At 45.8% G+C, this 18,409-nt stretch overlaps 1 protein-coding gene across 2 annotated transcripts in view; it reads left to right on the top strand.

Annotated features, from left to right (window-relative positions):
- LOC147452824 (hyperosmolality-gated Ca2+ permeable channel 1.7-like) overlaps positions 1–18,409 on the top strand; it is a 176,404-nt gene that overhangs the window by 140,734 nt on the left and 17,261 nt on the right. For both annotated transcript variants that reach the window (XM_086518419.1, XM_086518418.1), the window contains exon 9: positions 10,167–10,491. In XM_086518419.1, the coding sequence (XP_086374545.1) occupies positions 10,167–10,491 (325 nt within the window). The remainder of the gene's footprint in view (positions 1–10,166; positions 10,492–18,409) is intronic.

Raw genomic sequence — 18,409 nt, 5'->3', positions numbered from 1 at the left:
GACACCTCATCAACATACATACCAAATAGAGTAGGAGACAATGGGCAACCTTGTTTCACCCCGATAGTGGAGGAACTAAGTCAGATATCCCCTCTGGGGTGCGTACATGTTCCATCACTGATCTGTATAAAGCCATAATCCCCCAAATCAACACTGTGGGCACCCCCATCTCCTGCAGTCTGCGCATCAGTCGAGCTCTCGGTACCATGTCAAATGCTTTGCGGAAATCCACAAAGCTACAATAAATCCGTCTCCCATGTGACCTGCCCTCCTCAATGATAGCTCTGAGTGTCAGAATATGGTCAAGAGTGGAGAAACCCCTCCTGAAACCTGCCTGTCCCTTTGCCCGTACACCCTCACCCTCTGCCCAGTTACTCAACTGCTGCTCAATAATGGATGCATACAATCGTGCCAGTGTGTGTCCAACCATAATAGTGCGGTAATTTCCAGGCTCTGTAGGATCACCTGCCTTGAATATAGGCACAATAGTAGACAACCTCCAAGTCTCAGGTAATCCCTCACACATGACACGATTGAACAACACTGCAAGAACCTCCATCAGCATATCCCTAGCATGTATAAAGTGCTCCGCTACTAGACCGTCATGATCGTAAGCCCTCCTGGTCCTCATTCTGTCAATGGCTCTCTTTACCATCTCAGTGGTAAAGAAGGTGCTCGTAGGTGGACATGGCTCTGTAGGATCTGGAAGGGGATCCTGCCCAGGAACCGTATATAACGATGTCGCATACTGGCCCCACACATCAAGAGAAGTAATCACTGGGGGAGGGGAGTGCTCATGGAAGAGTCGCCATGCCTCGCCTGAGTCTCTACTCAAGAACAACTGATACAAGTCTCACTCCATCTGGGCCAGGTAAGCTCGTTTCTTCTTTCGCACAAGGCGCCGGAAAGCAATCCGCGACTGTCTGTAGGTGATGACTCCTAAATGAAGATCCCTCTGAAGCTGGGCTCTCATCTCTCTGCACTCCTCATCATACCAACTATTCTGGGGCATGCTCCCAAAATGTCGCCTCCGATCCGGTTGAGTGTGTGGGTATGCCTCTGATGCTGCATCATGTAGTGTCTCAGAGAGAGAGAGAGAGAGAGAGAGAGAGAGAGAGAGAGAGAGAGAGAGAGAGAGAGAGAGAGAGATGAAATGATATATTATGAGACCAAGCTGTTACAACATAGTGAATCTGATAGCATGTCTGGACTAAAAAAGAACTGAAACAAAAAATACAAGTACTACAAGCTAGGACTGTGTGGATGTGCCAGCTAATAGAAAAGGTGCCCGGTACAATGTGTAGAGAGAGAGAGAGAGAGAGAGAGAGAGAGAGAGAGATGAAATAAAATGTTATGTTAACGTCTTCAGAAGGCCAAAGTGACCTATGAGACTACAATGTGGTGGATCTGATACAAAGTCACAGTAACAAGATGACAAAATGATAGAACAACAAAATAAAATACTAGGGAATCCTAAACGGCTAGGTGTGAACTAAGCAGCTAAAACAGCTAGCTGGGATAGCTAGATCACAGGAGATCCAACATCGGTCGCTGGCGGATCTCATCAATCTCCTCCATGGTTAGTAGTCTGACCAGGCGTCGAGCATGTCGAGCCAAAGTGATCCGAATCCTCTGATGCAGCCTCCGTCGATGCTGTGCAGTCCTCCGCAATCGTGGGCATCCGGATCTCCCCAGCTCAGTCGCTTGGTCGATCAGTGTGCCTCTGGTGTGAGGTCACGAGCTCTGTTGTGGTAGTAACTCCTCCGAGTGTCCAGTGGCAGCTCTAAAGAAATCTGTGATCTGTCTCTGAGACTGGCTAGCCTCTCCTCTCATCAGGCTCTCTCTGTGTCTACGCAGCTCGAGAAAAAACAAACCCAGGCATCTCTCATCCTCGTACCGCATGACTCTAGAGAATGGTCCAAAGCCCTCTCTGAACAAGCAATGGAAGCAGCCTCGTATCTCGTAGTAGACGGGGTAGTGGCATGTGTAGTGCAACTCTGTCTCAGGCTCGATGTCACACAGGGGGCATGTCCTGGCCTCTGCTGGTACTCCGCTGTATCTCCCAGTCTCGATGCGCAGTTCGTGTGAAGATGTGCATATCTGGCCAATAGCACATCGTATCCCATGAGACAAGTGGGTGTCCATGTATCTGGGCCTCGTCACAAAACCATCCTCCCTAAGCTGGAGGAGATGCTCTCTGTAGAAAGCCACCTTCGTGCCCAGCTCCTGTGCTGGCTGTTTCCATGTCCTCTTGGTGTCTAGCTAAGTCAAGTCCTGGAGAATGAGCCTGGTGATCTTGGACTGTCTAAGAGTCAGAGAGGGCGCATCCAGTGAGTACTGGAAGGGAGGCAATCTGTCTATGCTGAACCCATGCGCGTGAAACCATGATGTCATCTCCCCATACTAGCATGCTGTATCTCCTTTCATGGCCAACTGTCGAAAGGACTCAAGTGCAAGGCGTGCATATCTGTCTCTAAGAAGTTCCCACATGCGGTGTATGAAGGAGACACATCTGGTGAGCGCCGCTACCTCTGCTCTTTCAATAGCACGTGGTACTGAAGCCTTGGCTTTAATGAGCCGTGAGATCATAGAGACTATAGGCTTCTCCATGTCCCCCCATCCATCACTGCGGCCTATCCTCCCGTGTGATCCAGTGAAGGTCCCCAAATCTCAGCTCCATAAAGCAATCTAGAAGCCACCAAAGTGTCAAAGAGCCAGAGCTTCGTTCGAGGCTCTTGAAACTGAACCTGTGAACACATCCTTTCCAATCTACCCAATGCTGCATGGGCTCTGGTCAATCTAGTCTCTGCTGCCCTCCTCAATGAAAATGCTGGCCCACTAAAAACCACTCCAAGGTAAGTGTAAGCATCTGTATACTCCACCTTCTCCTGGCCGTATGAGAATGCGGGCGCTGACCTCCTGATCCACTTTGGGGTGTGTGTGTGTGTGTGTATGTATGTATGTATGTATGTATGAATGGATGGATGGATGGATGGATGGACGGACGGACGGACGGCTTCAAAAGGCCAAAATGAGAGAGAGAGAGAGAGAGAGAGAGAGAGAGAGAGAGAGAGAGAGAGAGAGAGAGAGAGAAATGAAATGATATATTAACGTCTACAAAAGGCCAAAATGACCTATGAGACCAAACTGATTACAATGGTGAGTCTAGTACCAACTCTGGGTACAAACAAAGAAAACTACAACTAGAAACTGAGATAGGAGTGCTACCGACTCCTATGGGTGGCTGGTAAGCTGAGCAATGGTATAATGCCACAAAGGTACAAAGTGGGGATAAGTGTCACCATGATACAATATAGCAGTAGCATGAAGCCTATCCTGATCGACACTCTGAGTGCCGTGCTAGAATCCTGTGGACCCATTGCGTGGCTCCCCTCCTCAGTCGTGGTCGTCTTGATCTCCCCAACTCTATAGCTCGGTCAATGAGAGTACCACTGGTGTGTGTATGGGTGGGAACCGAGCTCTGTGGTGGTGGCCCCTATGCGTTTGTGATACTCGGACTGAAGAAATCTGAGATGCGTCTCTGGGACTATCTCTGTCTATGCGCTCTCAATAGAGAGTCTCTATGTCTCTGTATCTCAAGTAGAAATAATTCGAGACAACTCTGATCCTGATATTTCATGTCTCTTTCTAACGAGTCAAAACCATCTCTCAATAAATAGTGAAAGCGTCCCCGAATCTCATAGTAGATTGTGCAGTGACATATGAAGTGAAACTCTGTCTCTGGCTCTGCATGGCATAACTGACATATCCTCTTGTCTGCTGGTATCCAGTTGTCGAGATGACTCCAGGGCGAGCCAAGCGTATGTCCCCCTGGGGAGATCCCATAGACCGTGCATAAAGGATACTGATCTAGTCAATGCCTCCACCACGAGAGGGGGGGGGGGGGGGGGGGGGGGGGGCTAACTCGACTCGGATAATCTCATGCGGCACTGAGGCCTTCGCCCGAATCATCCGATGGATCATAGAGACAAGAGGCCTCTCCATACATCTCCATCCATTTGTGTTGCCAGAAATCCCATGGTGGTCTACTGAGGGTCCCCATACCTGAACTCCATAGAGCATAGCTGGAGTCACTAGAGTGTCAAAAAGCCAGAGCTTTGTTCGCGGTTCCTGAAACTGAACCTGCAGACACATCCTCTCTAGTCCTCCCAAAGCTGCATATGCTCTATTCAGTCTAGTCTCTGGTGCTCTCCTTAGTGAAAACACTGGTCCACCGAAGACTACCCCAAGATAAGTATAAGATTTTTGTACTCCACAGTCTCCTGGCCATACGTAAATGTGGGCGCTGACCTCCTGACCCACTGTGGTGTGGTGTTGAACACCATAACCTTGGTTTCCCCAGGTTGACAGACAATCCACTATCACGAGCAAATGCATGCAAAGCATCCAAATGATGTTGCATCCCCTCTGGAGAGTCAGAAATCAACACAATATCATCAGCATATAGTAACAACGGAATCCATTTCCCTGCTAGCTGAGCTCCCCTGTCTCCCTGACGCTCTACATAGTCCGAAAACTCATCCACATACATCCCAAAAAGAGTCGGGGATAGGGGGCATCCCTGCTTTACTCCAATAGTGGAGAGGACCATGTCAGACATTCCCTCAGTGGTGCGTATCGGCCCCATCACTGTCCTGTATAGAGCCAGAATCCCCCATATCAGCTCTGTAGGCACACCCATGTCGTGTAATCTGCGTGTAAGTTTGGCTCTCGGCACTGTGTCAAAAGCTTTGCGGAAATCCACAAAGCTACAATAGATCCTCTTGCCATGGTGTCTACCCTCCTTAATAATAGCTCTGAGTGTCAGAATCTAGTCAAGAGTGGAGAAACCTCTCCTGAAACCTGCTTGCCCTGGTGCTTTAATGCCCTCTCGCTCTGCCTATCTACTCAGCTCCTGCTCAAGAATGGATGCATACAGCCTAGCTATTGTGTGACCAACCATGATGGTGCGATAATTCCCAGGCATCATGGGATCTCTTGACTTGAAAATAGACACAATCGTGGACATACTCCAAGTCTCAGGGAAGCCTTCATACATGGCTCGATTAAACATCATAGCCAAGAGCTCTGCAAGCATATCTCTGGCATGGATGAAGTGCTCTGCTACCAGACCATCATGATCATGTGCTCTCCTTGTCTTCATTCTGTCAATAGCTTTCCTTACCCTCTAAGTAGTAAAGAACATGTCTCCGGGCATGGCTCTAGTGAAAGAGCCGGACGCAATGCAGAATAGTTGTGAACTAGTACATGAATAAGACGGTGTCCCCAGTTCATCATGGCAGGACAAGCAGAAGAGCTTGAGCGGCTTAGGCAACAGATGGCAAAATTGGAAGCTGCTCTTGCTCAGTTAGAAGTGCAAAAAGTGCTTAAGACCCTTGAAAAAGGGAAAGCAAAGATGGTGGAAGAGCTGCCTCAGAATCCCTCGGTACCAACTCAGGGAATACCTCAGACTGGGACCCCAACATGGTCTCAGAGGGACCTTGCAGTAGGAACCTCCTGACGACATGATGAAGAAGAAGAAGAAATCCCTTTGCCGACTTACTCGCCAAATTACTCTTTCATGAAGAACCTGGATAATATCATTCTTGATGAGGAACTTGAGCTGCCCCCAGACGAGGCTATAGATCAACCACCAAAAGCAGGAAAGCAAGACACAGAGCATAAGAAGAGTCGACATAGAATTCAGGTGGACAAGGATTCCAAAGCCATCATCAAGAGAAGCGGTCCCGACACCACAAGAAGAAGAAGAAGACGTTCAAAGGTGGATATAAAGATGTTAAGTTCGATTGTTATAATGGAAAGAGGATCAATACGAAGGCTCTCGCTTTTATTCGACAATTCGAGGTGGCCTTTGCAGAAGGTAATTTCTCAGAGCACCCAAAACTACGCTATATTAGCATGCATTTGAAAGATACAACTAGCAACTAGTGGCTTACCACAATTCTGGAAAAACGTAAACCTAAAGATTGGGAGGAGTTCAAAAAGGAGTTTTATACTTAGTTCCTTCCTCTTGACTTTGCCGATGATGTGAAGAAAGAATGGGATTGGCTCTCCCAAAGACAGCATGAAATTGTGTTCGACTACGTGGACAAATTTTGGACAATCCTCCTTAAAGTTACTTCGTTCATGAAATTTTTTGATGAAAAGAAGATGCGCAAGTTTAAAGCTGGACTCCCGCCTATAGTTCAGAAAAGTATGAAACTCTATCTCCGAAACACTCTTCAAATTATGATGCAGCTTGCCTTGGTAACTTGAATTTAAAAGGAACTCATCGTAAATAGGAGTTTAGTACCTTTCATGCAAAGAAGGCTCTCACTACTGAGGTAGAAACTCCACTTGAAAGTGGCCTTTAGATCAGCCCAAAGGCCGAGAAAAGAAGTCATAGGGAGCAAAAAAAAAAAAATTCCTCACTCCCTCTCAGCTGAAGGCGTACATGGAAGAGGGCAAATGTTTCTATTGTGGTGAGAAAGGACACAGGAAATCAGATTGCCCTCAACTTAAGAAAGATTATCCTCCTCCTGCATCAAATTCAGTACCTAATGTACAAGCCAACACCAGGAAGGAGAAAGGAAAAAGGCAGCTACTCAAAGGGTGGGGCTGCTTGAATGGGCAAAGAGTATTGATCTTGTTTGATCCAGCTCCACCGAAAACTTTATCTCATTGGATACCTCAAAATCTCTTGGTCTCACTCCCTGAGAGATTGGGAACTCCAATCAGTTCAGGATCAGCCTTCGAAGGCTCGACTACAAATTCCACTCCTATCCAAGGACAGTCGAATTTGAAGATCGGAAAGTACTCTCATCGAGAGTTTTTCCTAGTTGCCCCTATACAAGGATGTGATGTCATCTTGGGTATACCGTGACTTTACAAAATCCATCCCATCCCAGACTATGTAAGCAAGAAAGTGTCCTTTTCCTTTAAAGGACAACAATATGATGTAAATGCAAGTGTTAGTGGTTGGTCTATTCCTATGGTCACATCACTGTTAAAAGAGAAATAAAGAAGTGTCTTTCTGTTTACGCCGATCCGATTTCAGGAGTGTCTCTAAACAATCTCCTTGCTCCTTCAATCCTTGTGGCTATAGCAAGAAACTCGTCCAATGTAGCATCATGTTTGAGGGACTCCCTTACCTTGTGAAGCCTTGGGAAGAGCTTTCTCCACCCACTTCTTTACCATGAATTCCCTTGGCTGTCGGAGAGCTTAGCCACCAAGGCCTTTGTTCTCGTCACAAGCTCTGGAAAGATTTCTTCCGGTTGAAGCACTAGGTTTGCCAACTCATCCAATTGTCTTGGAAGTCACTAGGTCGGAAGGGCCTGCTCTGGAGCTGGTTCTTGAGAGAGTTAAGGAAGCTGTAGAAAGTGTGGTGGAGGAGGTGATAAAGGTGGTGAAAACATGGTTGCTTGAGGAGGTAGTGGGAGTGGGGGTGCAGGACTTCTACTAGGTAAGAAGGGTCAATGCTTTCTGTGGTAGTATTGTAGAGGGCTCTCTAGGGAGCTAGAACAATCTTCAGATTGCCTTGTATATGTCATGCATGAGCAGCCTAAGATTCAACTAGCTTAGCGGGAAGATAACCTCCAGCATTATTAGACCTCTAGCCTACTCGATAGTAGAGCGAGACCTGCTAGACCAAGTTGACCTGCAGGACATGCTGGCTGGACCAAGTCGACCATCTAGACCAGGTTGACTTGCAGACCTGCTAGCTAGACCACTGGCTGCAACTAGCAATGGAATGAGACTTCAGTTGAGTTCCCACCAGGTGTGCCAAAATGAGAGTGATGTAGCGGGAATACAATGTTGTGCGCTCTATTATGGGTGGTCCTTAGTGCAGTATGCAAGAAACCTCACTCCATAGCACAAACTGGATGACTGAAATGAAATATAGAGCATAAATGTACTCAAAACAGCAAGACGCGATAGACTCCAAGCCCAATGTAAGCATTGACTACTCTCAATGTAGGCATTGACTACTCTCGGGTCTCAATGTATCACACAGCTCCTAATCCAAGTGATCAAGGTACAATGAGGGTTTCGAAATTTAGACCGTGCAGGGAGAGTGCTGTGTGCTCCAAGACTAGACTCTAGGCAACACACACGTACCAAACTCATGCTAGACTCATCATATATACAATGGCTATCCATCACCCACATAACTCTAGCAAAAATATCACTCACCAGACGACTGCACTTATCTGTGGACTGTAGTGGTGGTGGTAAGCTGTCCATGGTGTCCACTCGACTGCCTCTCCTCGGTGTCCTGCCAAGCACCTCTGATCCACTAGACCATAGACAGGTTCTAGTCCACTAATCGAGCGTCTCCGCCAAGTGTGAACCAAGACCGACTATAATTGCCAACCTGGTGCCAGTGACATGCAGCCCTGCTACAGTGGGCCATTGCCACGTTAGAAATCGGTGATGTATACAGAGCCATCGATCCATCTTCCTCTCTCTACTTAGTAGGTCCCATTTCAGCCTGGTGACTCCATTTGCTGAAATCAACAAGACGAGAAGCTAACTCTTGTGCTATGAGAGGGTGTTTCAACCTGAGAGCTTGTTGAGGATCCAAAATCAGCCTTATATGGGTCATAAGCGAAGCGTAGAGAAAAAAAAATGAGTGCACAAGGTTTCAGCTAGTTTATGTTGATGATAGTCATTCGTCAAAAAAAGTTCACCCCTTTTTTATGCTATTTGTCATGCATGCTTGATGCAATCCTCCAAAAAATTATTTTGAGGAACAATTGTTATCAATCAAGGCCAATTGTCTCGCTCAAACAATCCATTTGTTGAGCCGGTGTGTGTGAAATTTGTATAAGCAATAATATGGTGTATACCTTCACTACTTGGCGCTAGAGATATGGAGTTACCATCAAAGATGATCTTACATAGAAAGGGTTGGAATTATTAGCTATGAGCAAGCTCGGAACTCAAAAAGAGGTCCACACGACTATAACTCGGAAACAACATCGTGGGAAAATCAAATTTTTTGAAATCAGAAAATATTCCGGCATCCTCGGAAAGAGAAGATAAAGTTGTGAAATTTCAAGACTTACAAGATTAAGAGGTAGACAGAATTTTTTCCCAATGTTCTGAATTTAAAACAAACGTACCATTGTGCAGTAAATTTCCGTAGTCATTGCATTGTGATATCATCTTGAGGATATCATTTTGGCAAATGTTATTGCCTTTTGGTACTCCCTTAAAGACTTGTGCAGTATCATGCCTTGTTTGTCTGGCTCCAACACTGGTTTCTCCATATCATATAGCAGTCTTGCACTAGCCTGACGTGTCATGGTGTTGCGATGGATCTTATGGCAACAGTGCCACACTTTTAAAGACTTCCATTGAGGTGGGAGTTTTATCACGTTTATATTGGATTGACTTTCTTCCCCACTGTGTACCTAGTTATGTTTTCAAAAGTGGATTTTGATGCTAGGACTTTCTTTACAATTTAACCCATCTTGGAATTATCCCGCGCTTACTACCCATCCCTTACAATATAGTAGTCCTGACTCCTCGGTTGTGCTTATATTGAGGGTATGCATGCATGCTGCTTTGGATTCAATTCTAGTGGTAAATTGGTAATGCTACTTTGCGATTGATGGCTACTCTACTTGGTGCTTGGGGGACAAAGTTTGCCTGCCACAAGCATGTTCTCATAAACAGGTAGCAATCACAACATTCTACAGTAGATTGCTGGTCTCCTTGGTGCGTAGGAGAGATTCTTCCACAAGCGTGTTCTTGTAAACAAGTAGCAATCACATCTTTCACAGTAGATTGCCAATCTACTCGAAGCTTGAGAGACAAATACTTCCACAAGCATGTGTCTCATACAAACATTGCATGCATGTTAAAACGCTTGAAGGCACCATTCACTTTGAAGCTACCCATTATTAATACAAGCAATTACATTAAAATTGTTTGGATTTGTGTTTTATCAAAAAATTGTGTTTTGTGTGTGTAATACGATCGTCCATTTTCATAGCTTGATATTGTTGGAAACAAAACAAAAATTACACGTGGTTGCATTCCTCGTTTCATCTCCTTTAAAATGAGGACTTGCGAGTGGGAGAGATTTCTTATTTGGATGTGCACATGAGTTCACTCCTTGAAAAGTAAGGGTTTCATATGCTTTAGTTCTTTTTCTGCAGAATACCAAGCACAATTGGCAATTCAGTGGGCCAAAAGGCTTTATTTTTTGTGACTTACATCATGGTTGATGGATGGGCAAGTATTGCAGCAGAAATTCTTCGCTTACAACCCTTGATCCTTTTCCATCTCAAAAATACCTTTTTAGTGAAGACAGAGAGGGATAGAAAAAAGGCAATGCACCCGGGCAGCATCTGTCTAGATCGAAATATTCCAAAGATAGAGCTCTACTTTTTATTGGGCATCATGTATGCGGAATTATCTCCCATTCTTCTTCCCTTCATCATTGTCTATTTTGGATTCTCCTACTTGGTTTACCGATATCAGGTATGCTCTCCCTTTCATTCTCTATTCCCACTTTTTAGTGTGATTCAATTTCCTTTCATTGAAGAAGTGAAAACGAAATTGGTCATATAACTCTTCCAATGATAGACTCAGTTAATATAGAAACAAGGTAAACGGTCACGTTTGCATTCTGATGCATCAAAAATGAAATGGACCTATATGATGCTCTGAAATAAAAGGATCCATTTACAAACTAAAATGCCAAGAAGATTCCAAGCATTTAATGCTGCACATGAAAAACTCAAAGGTATGCTAACTCCCTTCTTCACTAAGGCTTGTTTTAGAATGTCAAGAATTCACACATTCACATAATTCAAAAAGAAGGCCAAGGCTTGAATCAGATGGATATACGTTGAATGTAGCCTCAACATGATGTTGAGTACGCTGAAATCTTTATTGTCCTCTTGAGGTATGGTTGCAGAAAAGACTTAAACAACCAGAAGGAAATTTCATAGGAACGTCCAACATTCTTTTTTGCAATAATAACTATGGTTCAGAGTTTCTTGATTCTCAGGCAAGTTCTGTCTTCCTTATGGGTTGGCAAATAATCTGTAGGGCTGTCATGAATACTGGTCTTCCTCATGGGTTGGTAAAGAATCTGTGGGGATGTCATGAATACTACGAATGTTGGAGCTTATGGTAATGTTGTCTTATGGATGACTACCATGAGTCTATAACTAGCAGGCTAGCAATCACATTTAACGGTGAATCTAGACTTTACCTAGATTTGTCTAGGTATCTGTATATGGATGCAAATTGTTCTACAAAGCTGATAACAATGTTGTAAGTTTGAGAGAGAAATGAAATGATATATTAACGTCTTCAAAAAGGCCAAAATGACCTATGAGTCCAATCCGTTACAAACTGGTGAATCTGATACCATGTTTGGGTACACAAAAAGAGATACGAAAATGAATCTGGGAGTGCTACTAGCTGGAACTGTGTGGGGTATGTGTGACCACTGAATCTAGGAGTGCTACTAGCTGGAACTGTGTGGGTATGTGTGACCACTGAATCTAGGAGTGGTACTAGCTGGAACTATGTGGGGTATGTGTGACTCAATACAAGAGGTGATATAATGGGTGATGAATCCATCCTCATTTATGCTTTAGATGTCGAGATAGTATGGCTCGAATCCTCTGCTGTAGTCTTCATCGATGCTGTGAAGCTCCTCTCCCTAGTCATGGGCGTCTTGATCTCCCTAGCTCCAATGCTCGATCAATGAGAGTACCGCAGGTGTGAGTATGAGCTGAGCTTTGCAGTGGTGGCTGCTCCTCTACCTTTCCAGTGTTTGATGTGAAGAAATCCGTAATTTGTCTCTGGGGTTGTCTCTCTTTAGATATGCTGAGTAAACTATCTCTGTTTTTGGGTAACAGTAGATACAGTCCAAGGCATCTATGGTCCTGATAGCTCATGACCCTAGAGAAGGGTCCAAAGCCCTCTCTGAATAGACAGCAGGAGCAACCCCGTATCTCGTAATACATTGTGCAATGACGTATACAATGCATCTTTGTATCTGGCTCTATATGGCATAGGCGGCATATCCTACTAGCTGTTGGTATCCCTCCAAATCTAAGAGTCTCAATCTCAAGCTGGTGTGAACGTGTCCGTATTTGACCAATGGCACACCATAACCCATGAGATAGATGTGTATCCATATAGCTGGGTCGATCACAAACCCATCCCCTGTGAGTTGGAACTTGGAGAAGATGCTCTCTATTGAAAGCCATCTTCCTGCCCAACTCCTGGCGAATGAGTCAAGTGATCTCAGAATGAGTCAAGTGAGTCTAGCTGAGTCAAGTCCTGGCGAATGAGCCTGGTGATCTCGGACTGTGTAACAGGCAAGAGAGGGCGCATCCAATGAGTACTGGAAAGGAGGCAATCTGTGTATGCTGAACCCATGCGCCTGAAACCATGACGTCATCTCCCCATACCAGCATGTTGTATCTCCCTGCATGGCTAACTATCGAGAGGACTCAAGTGCAAGGCGTGCATATCTGTCTCTGGGAAGTTCCCACATGCGGTGTATGAAAGAGACAGATCTGGTGAGCGCCTCAAACCACCAATGGGGAGGTAGCTAGCTCTGCTCGTATAATAGCACGTGGTACTGAAGTCTTGGCCCTAATGAGCCACTAGATCATAGAGACCAGAGGCTTCTCCATGTCCCCCCATCCATCACTGCGGCTTGTTCTCCCGTGATGGTCCAGTGAAGGTCCCCAAATCTTAGCTCCATAGAGCAATACAGAAGCCACCAAAGTGTGAAAGAGCGAGAGCTTCGTCCGAGGCTCCTGAAATTGAACCTGTGAACACATCCTTTCCAATTTACCCAATGTTGCATGGGCTCTGGTCAATCTAGTCTCTGCTGCCCTCCTCGATGAAAATGCTGGCCCACTAAAAACCACTCCAAGGTAAGTGTAAACATCTGTATACTCCACCTTCTCCTGGCTGTATGTGAAGGCGGGTGCTGACCTCCTGATCCACTGAGGGGTGGTATTAAATACCATGACCTTGGTTTTACCAAGGTTGACGGACAAAGCACTTTCTTGGGCAAACCTATGCAAATAATCCAGGTGACATTGCATCCCCTCCGGAGAGTCAGAGATCAAAACAATATCATCAGCATATAACAATAGTGGAATCCATGTCCCTGCCAGTTGTGCACCTCTATCACCATCTCTCTCAATGTAGTCAGAAACCTCATCTACATACATACCAAATAGAGTAGGAGAGAGCGGGCAGCCCTGCTTCACCCCAATAGTGGAGTAATCGGTGTGTATAGACCCTCTAGGGTGCGTACATGCCCCACTACTGACCTGTATAATGCCATGACCCCCCAAATGAGCTCTGTGGGTACTCCCATCTGCTGTAATCTGCGCATCAATCTCGCTCTGGGCACTGTGTCAAATGCTTTACGTAAATCCACAAAGCTGCAATAGATCCGTCTCCCACGCAATCTGCCCTCCTCAATGATGGCTCTAAGTGTCAAGATATGGTCAAGAGTAGAAAAACCCCTCCTAAAACCTGCCTGCCCGGCTGCGCGCATCCCCTCCCTCTCTGCCCATCTACTTAGCTGCTGCTCAGGAATAGATGCATACAACCGTGCCAATGTGTGTCCAATCATGATAGTGCGATAGTTCCCAGGCTCCATAGGGTCTCCCGACTTGAAGATAGGTACAATAGTAGATAGGATCCAGGTATCAGGCAAGCCCTCACACATGGCACGGTTAAACATAACTGCTAGAAGCTCTGCTAGTAAATCTTTGGCATGCATGAAATGCTCAGCCAGTAAGCCATCATGATCATATGCTCTCCCAATCCTCATCTTATCAATGGCCTTCCTCACCATCTCAGCGGTGAAAAAAACACATGTGTGGGCATGGATCGGGGGGGTCGGGAAGAGAGGGCTGCTCAGGAACTGTGTACAAAGATGATGCATACTGGCCCCAGGCCTCTGTAGAAGTGATGGCAGGGGGGGGGGGACTGCTCATGAAGAGCCTCCACGCCTCACGTGAGTCCTTACTCAAGAATAGCTGGTATAGATCCTGCTCTAGACGAGCCAAAAATGCCCTCTTCTTCCGCCGCACTAGGCGTTGGAAGTCAATTTGTGATTGCCTATGAGTGATGTCCCCCAAAAGCACCTCCCTCTGAAGTCTAGCTCTAGTGTCCCGGCATTCCTCATCATACCAACTGTTCTGGGGTATGCTCCCCGAACGGCGTCTCTGCTTAGGCTGGGTACGTGGGTATGCCTCTGCTGTTGCATCATGTAGTGTTTGTGTCAGTATAGTAGTAAGCTCCTCCAGAGGTCGCCCTGGCTCCTCTGTGCACAGGCGTCTGTAGATCCCTTCTATGTATACAGAGTCCGTCTCCCGCATGAAGGTGTAGCGAGTGGGGGCTGCTACCCGTAGCCTGTGTGCTACACTAAACTGAAAAGAAATGGTCAGTGATACAAGAGCATGATCCATTGCCACACCAACAAGTCTGTGTCCAACTGTGAGGTCCTGGATACTAGAGATGAGGCTCGGTTGTGCCATGACATAGTCTACTGTGCTGGCTCCATGTTTGTGTGGGAAGCATGTGAAGCATCCCGAAGCAGGAAACCTCTGTAGGCCATTCAAGATGGCCAGTCCATGTGCGGTGCCCTTGTCTATCAGGTGTCGCCCATACTTAGTATATTCCGCATGGTGTGATAGTCTGGACAGGCCCATCTCTACACCATCTAGCTCTCTCAGCATGTCCTTTGAAGTATCATAAAACACTGTCTGGTGATGGGCAGTTCTAGCATTGAAGTCCCCTAGAATGATGATGTCACCATCTCTAGAGAACTCCCATATGTCATCATCCAAAATAGAAAAGGGGGACTGTCCTCTGGGTGATGCATAGACCGACGTACTCGGGGGAAAGTAGCAAATAACAATGTAGAGATATTTGTTCGTCTCTGCTTTCAATCTCACCCACATGTACCTAGCCTGTTCATCCGTGCGGGCTATATGTATCAATGGCTGCAAATCCTCTCTAAATAACACTGCCACTCCCCCCGAGCCCCGTCCTCTGTGCTCTGAGCGTGTCTCCTGTCTGTAAGCTGTCTCCCATCTGTATCTACTGAGGTGAGGCATGGATTGCCCAAGGCCTGGTGTGTCTCAGAGTAAAAGATGACGTCTCTTCCAGTAAATCTATCCTCAAAAGCACCCACATCAAGACGCATGGATCCATTACAGTTCCAGGCCGCCACTTTGAGTGTGGTCCCATAAGTCTCGCACCTTCATGTGGAGCGTCGCTCCAGTATTACTACTCTTCCATCTCGGTAAAAGGAAATCTTGCCTTTTCCCCTTACCACTCTAATCTCCGGCATTACTTCCTGCAAATGAGCGATCTACGCGAGAGGGTAAGATCATCCCCGAGAAAAATGCCCGTCTCTTTAAGAGTTGGCCTTTTCTTCAAGAAGGACTTCTTCGCTTCCATGGAGGGAAAATGGAGGATGAGTGCCCTTCCTTTTGAGGTTTCCCCACTGCTTCCATTTTTCTTTATGTTGCCCACTCTCCAGGCTCTTGTGTGCGTTGGCTCATGAAACCCCATCAAGGCCATGAGTGTTAGGGAATAAAGGCCTAAGTGCCTTGTACTTATAACTTATAAGTTAAAAAGACTTATAAGTGAGGGGGCCCAAGTGTGAATGGCCCCCTAGTCACTTACTCATATACTCAAATGTGAAGCCCAAAAGAACACTAGCGTGGCTTTTCCCAAAAATTCAACGAGCTCTCTCTCTCTCTCTCTCACGTTTTCTCTGCGTGTGCTCTTTCTGCGCCAATCTCCTCTTCTCCTTCACTCTCATTGCATAGGACAGCAAGTGGGCTCTCTCTCCTGCTCCCCCACACATGGTATCATAGCTCTAGGGTTTCCAAGAGAGCCATCTTCGCAACACAGATCAGAATTCTGTTCTTGCTCGCTGCGGGAAGGATATTCAACCGTTTTCGATCAACTCTGTCGCGAAGGGATCCTCTCACCGTGTAGAATCGACCTCCGGTGACAGTTTTCCCAAAATTAGGGTTTCAAAAACTGGCGAACAGCAGCCTATTTCTGCTGAAATTGACCAATTTCGGGGTCAATTTGATGCAATTTCATTAGGGCAAGTCTCACAGGTCAATCTTACAGGTGTTTCCACCAACGAGGTTCTGAAAATTCAGCAAAACAGGTGTTTACAGGTCTGTTTTTTGCCCTAAAACAGGGAATTTCAGCAAGCAAATGATGTATACACCTTGTGGAAACCTTTGGTAAGGGTTTGGCAGTGAATGTACGCCGTTTTGGGGTGATTTTGCGTGAAATTTGCTCGCTGTTTTTCTGTAACAGCAAGCTGTTTTTTGCCCGATTGCGCACATTTGGGCGTGTTTAGGTCGGCAAAACAGGGTTTCAGTGTTTGCAATCACTCAGAATGGCTTCTAGCAGTGAAAGTGGCAATTTGTTGCACATTCGCAAGCTTGAAGGTGCCCATAACTTTGCTATATGGAAGAAGCAATGTTATAATGTGATGTTGCAGAAGAAACAGGCGAAACCTATTAAGTTACAGGGTGTGAAACCGGTTGATATGGAGGTTGAAGAATGGGAAGAAGTGGACGAGTTGGCTCGTTCCACGATCATGCTTTCGGTGTCTGACAATTTACTCTTCAATGTAGAGAATGAGCAGACAGCATGGGGCATGTGGAAGCGTTTAGACGAGTTGTATGCACAGCAGAGTGCTGCCAGTAAAGTGTATTGGCTTAAGAAGCTTATGGATCTCCGCATGAAGGAGGGCACGCACATGTCAGTGCACCTCAATGAATTCAATTCTATTTTCAGCCAACTGACAGAGCTGAAATTCACGATTGATGAGGAGTTCAAAGCTACTTTTCTGCTATGCACATTGCCCGAGAGTTGGGATGTATTCCGGACAGCTCTTAGTAACTCAAGTGCGTCACTTAAGTATGCAGATGTAGAGAGTTCTCTCTTGATGGAAGAGATGAACAGGAAGAACACCACAGGTGGGTCTTCTAATGCATTGCACTTGAGAGGCAGGTCTCAACAGAGGGAGAAATCTGACAGTAAGGACAGGGCACGCAGCAAATCTCGTAGGAAAGATGTTGTGTGTCATCATTGTGGAAAGAAAGGGCATTATAAACGGGAATGCTATGAGTGGAAGAAAGAGAAGAACAAGGGTGCTGAAACTGATGCAAAGGACAAGGGAAATGCCAAGAAGAGCACTGTGTTGATTGAGGAAATCAATGTTGCTAGTAGTTGTGACAGTGACAGCAGCACTGATGTACTCAATGCCTCTTCTGTGGATGCACATACCCTTGCTATGGGTTCTGATGTGGACATGCATACTTGGATTCTTGATTCAGGTGCCTCCTTTCATGTAACACCTCATAGGGATTGGTTTACACAGTACTCAGGTGAGGTGCAGGGCACTGTTTATTTGGGAGACAACTATGCATGTGACATTGCAGGTATTGGCAGTGTCCAGTTTTCTTTTGCTGATGGTATGACTTTTGTTTTGCACAAAGTACGTCATGTGCCACAACTCAAGAAGAGTTTGATTAGTACAGGGCAGCTAGATGATGCAAGCTATCACACCACTTTTGGTGATAGCAAGTGGAAAATTTGTAAAGAGGCCCGGATTGTAGCCAAGGGTTGTAAATCGGACACTTTGTATCCTTTGCATGTATCTAGTGTGCGTGACCATGTTGTCGCCGTAACCGAGCAGCCAAGTGTTTCTTTGTGGCATGGCCGGTTGGGACACATGAGTAAAAGAGGAATGGAAACTCTATCTCGTTGTGGTTATTTGCCGTGTTTGAGGTATGCTGATTTTTCTCATTGTGATCACTGTATTTATGGTAAGCACAGTCAAACACCGCACAAAAGGTCTCTTTCTTTGAAGTCTTACGGGTTAGACTTAGTGCATTCCGATATATGTGAAATGCCACAGTTGTCCTTAGGGGGAAAGAAATATTTTGTCTCGTTTATCGATGATGCTACACGTAAGGTGTGGGTGTATCCAATACGTGCTAAAAGCGATGTTTTGGATACTTTCAAGAAGTTTCTTGCATTTGTTGAGAATCAAACTGACAAGAAGCTTAGGTCTTTGCGCTCAGACAATGGGGGGGAGTATGTATCAAAAGCATTTATAGACTTTTGTGCTACTAAAGGTATTAAAAGAGAGCTCACGGCTCCTTTTAATCCCTCTCAGAATGGAGTTGCAGAGAGGTTGAACCGGACTATCCAAGAGAAAGTTCGGAGTATGCTGTCACATGCTGCATTACCTCATGGTTTTTGGGCAGAAGCTGTGCAAACAGCTATTCACTTGATTAATCGCTCACCTAGCAAGGCTTTGGGTGGAAAGGTGCCTGAGGAGGTGTGGTCTGGCAAACCACCC

Source organism: Adiantum capillus-veneris, chromosome 8 (genome assembly GCF_014529385.1).
Source record: "Adiantum capillus-veneris isolate H3 chromosome 8, ASM1452938v2, whole genome shotgun sequence".
NCBI lineage: Eukaryota > Viridiplantae > Streptophyta > Polypodiopsida > Polypodiales > Pteridaceae > Adiantum > Adiantum capillus-veneris.
This window is presented reverse-complemented; position numbering and strand designations above follow the sequence as displayed.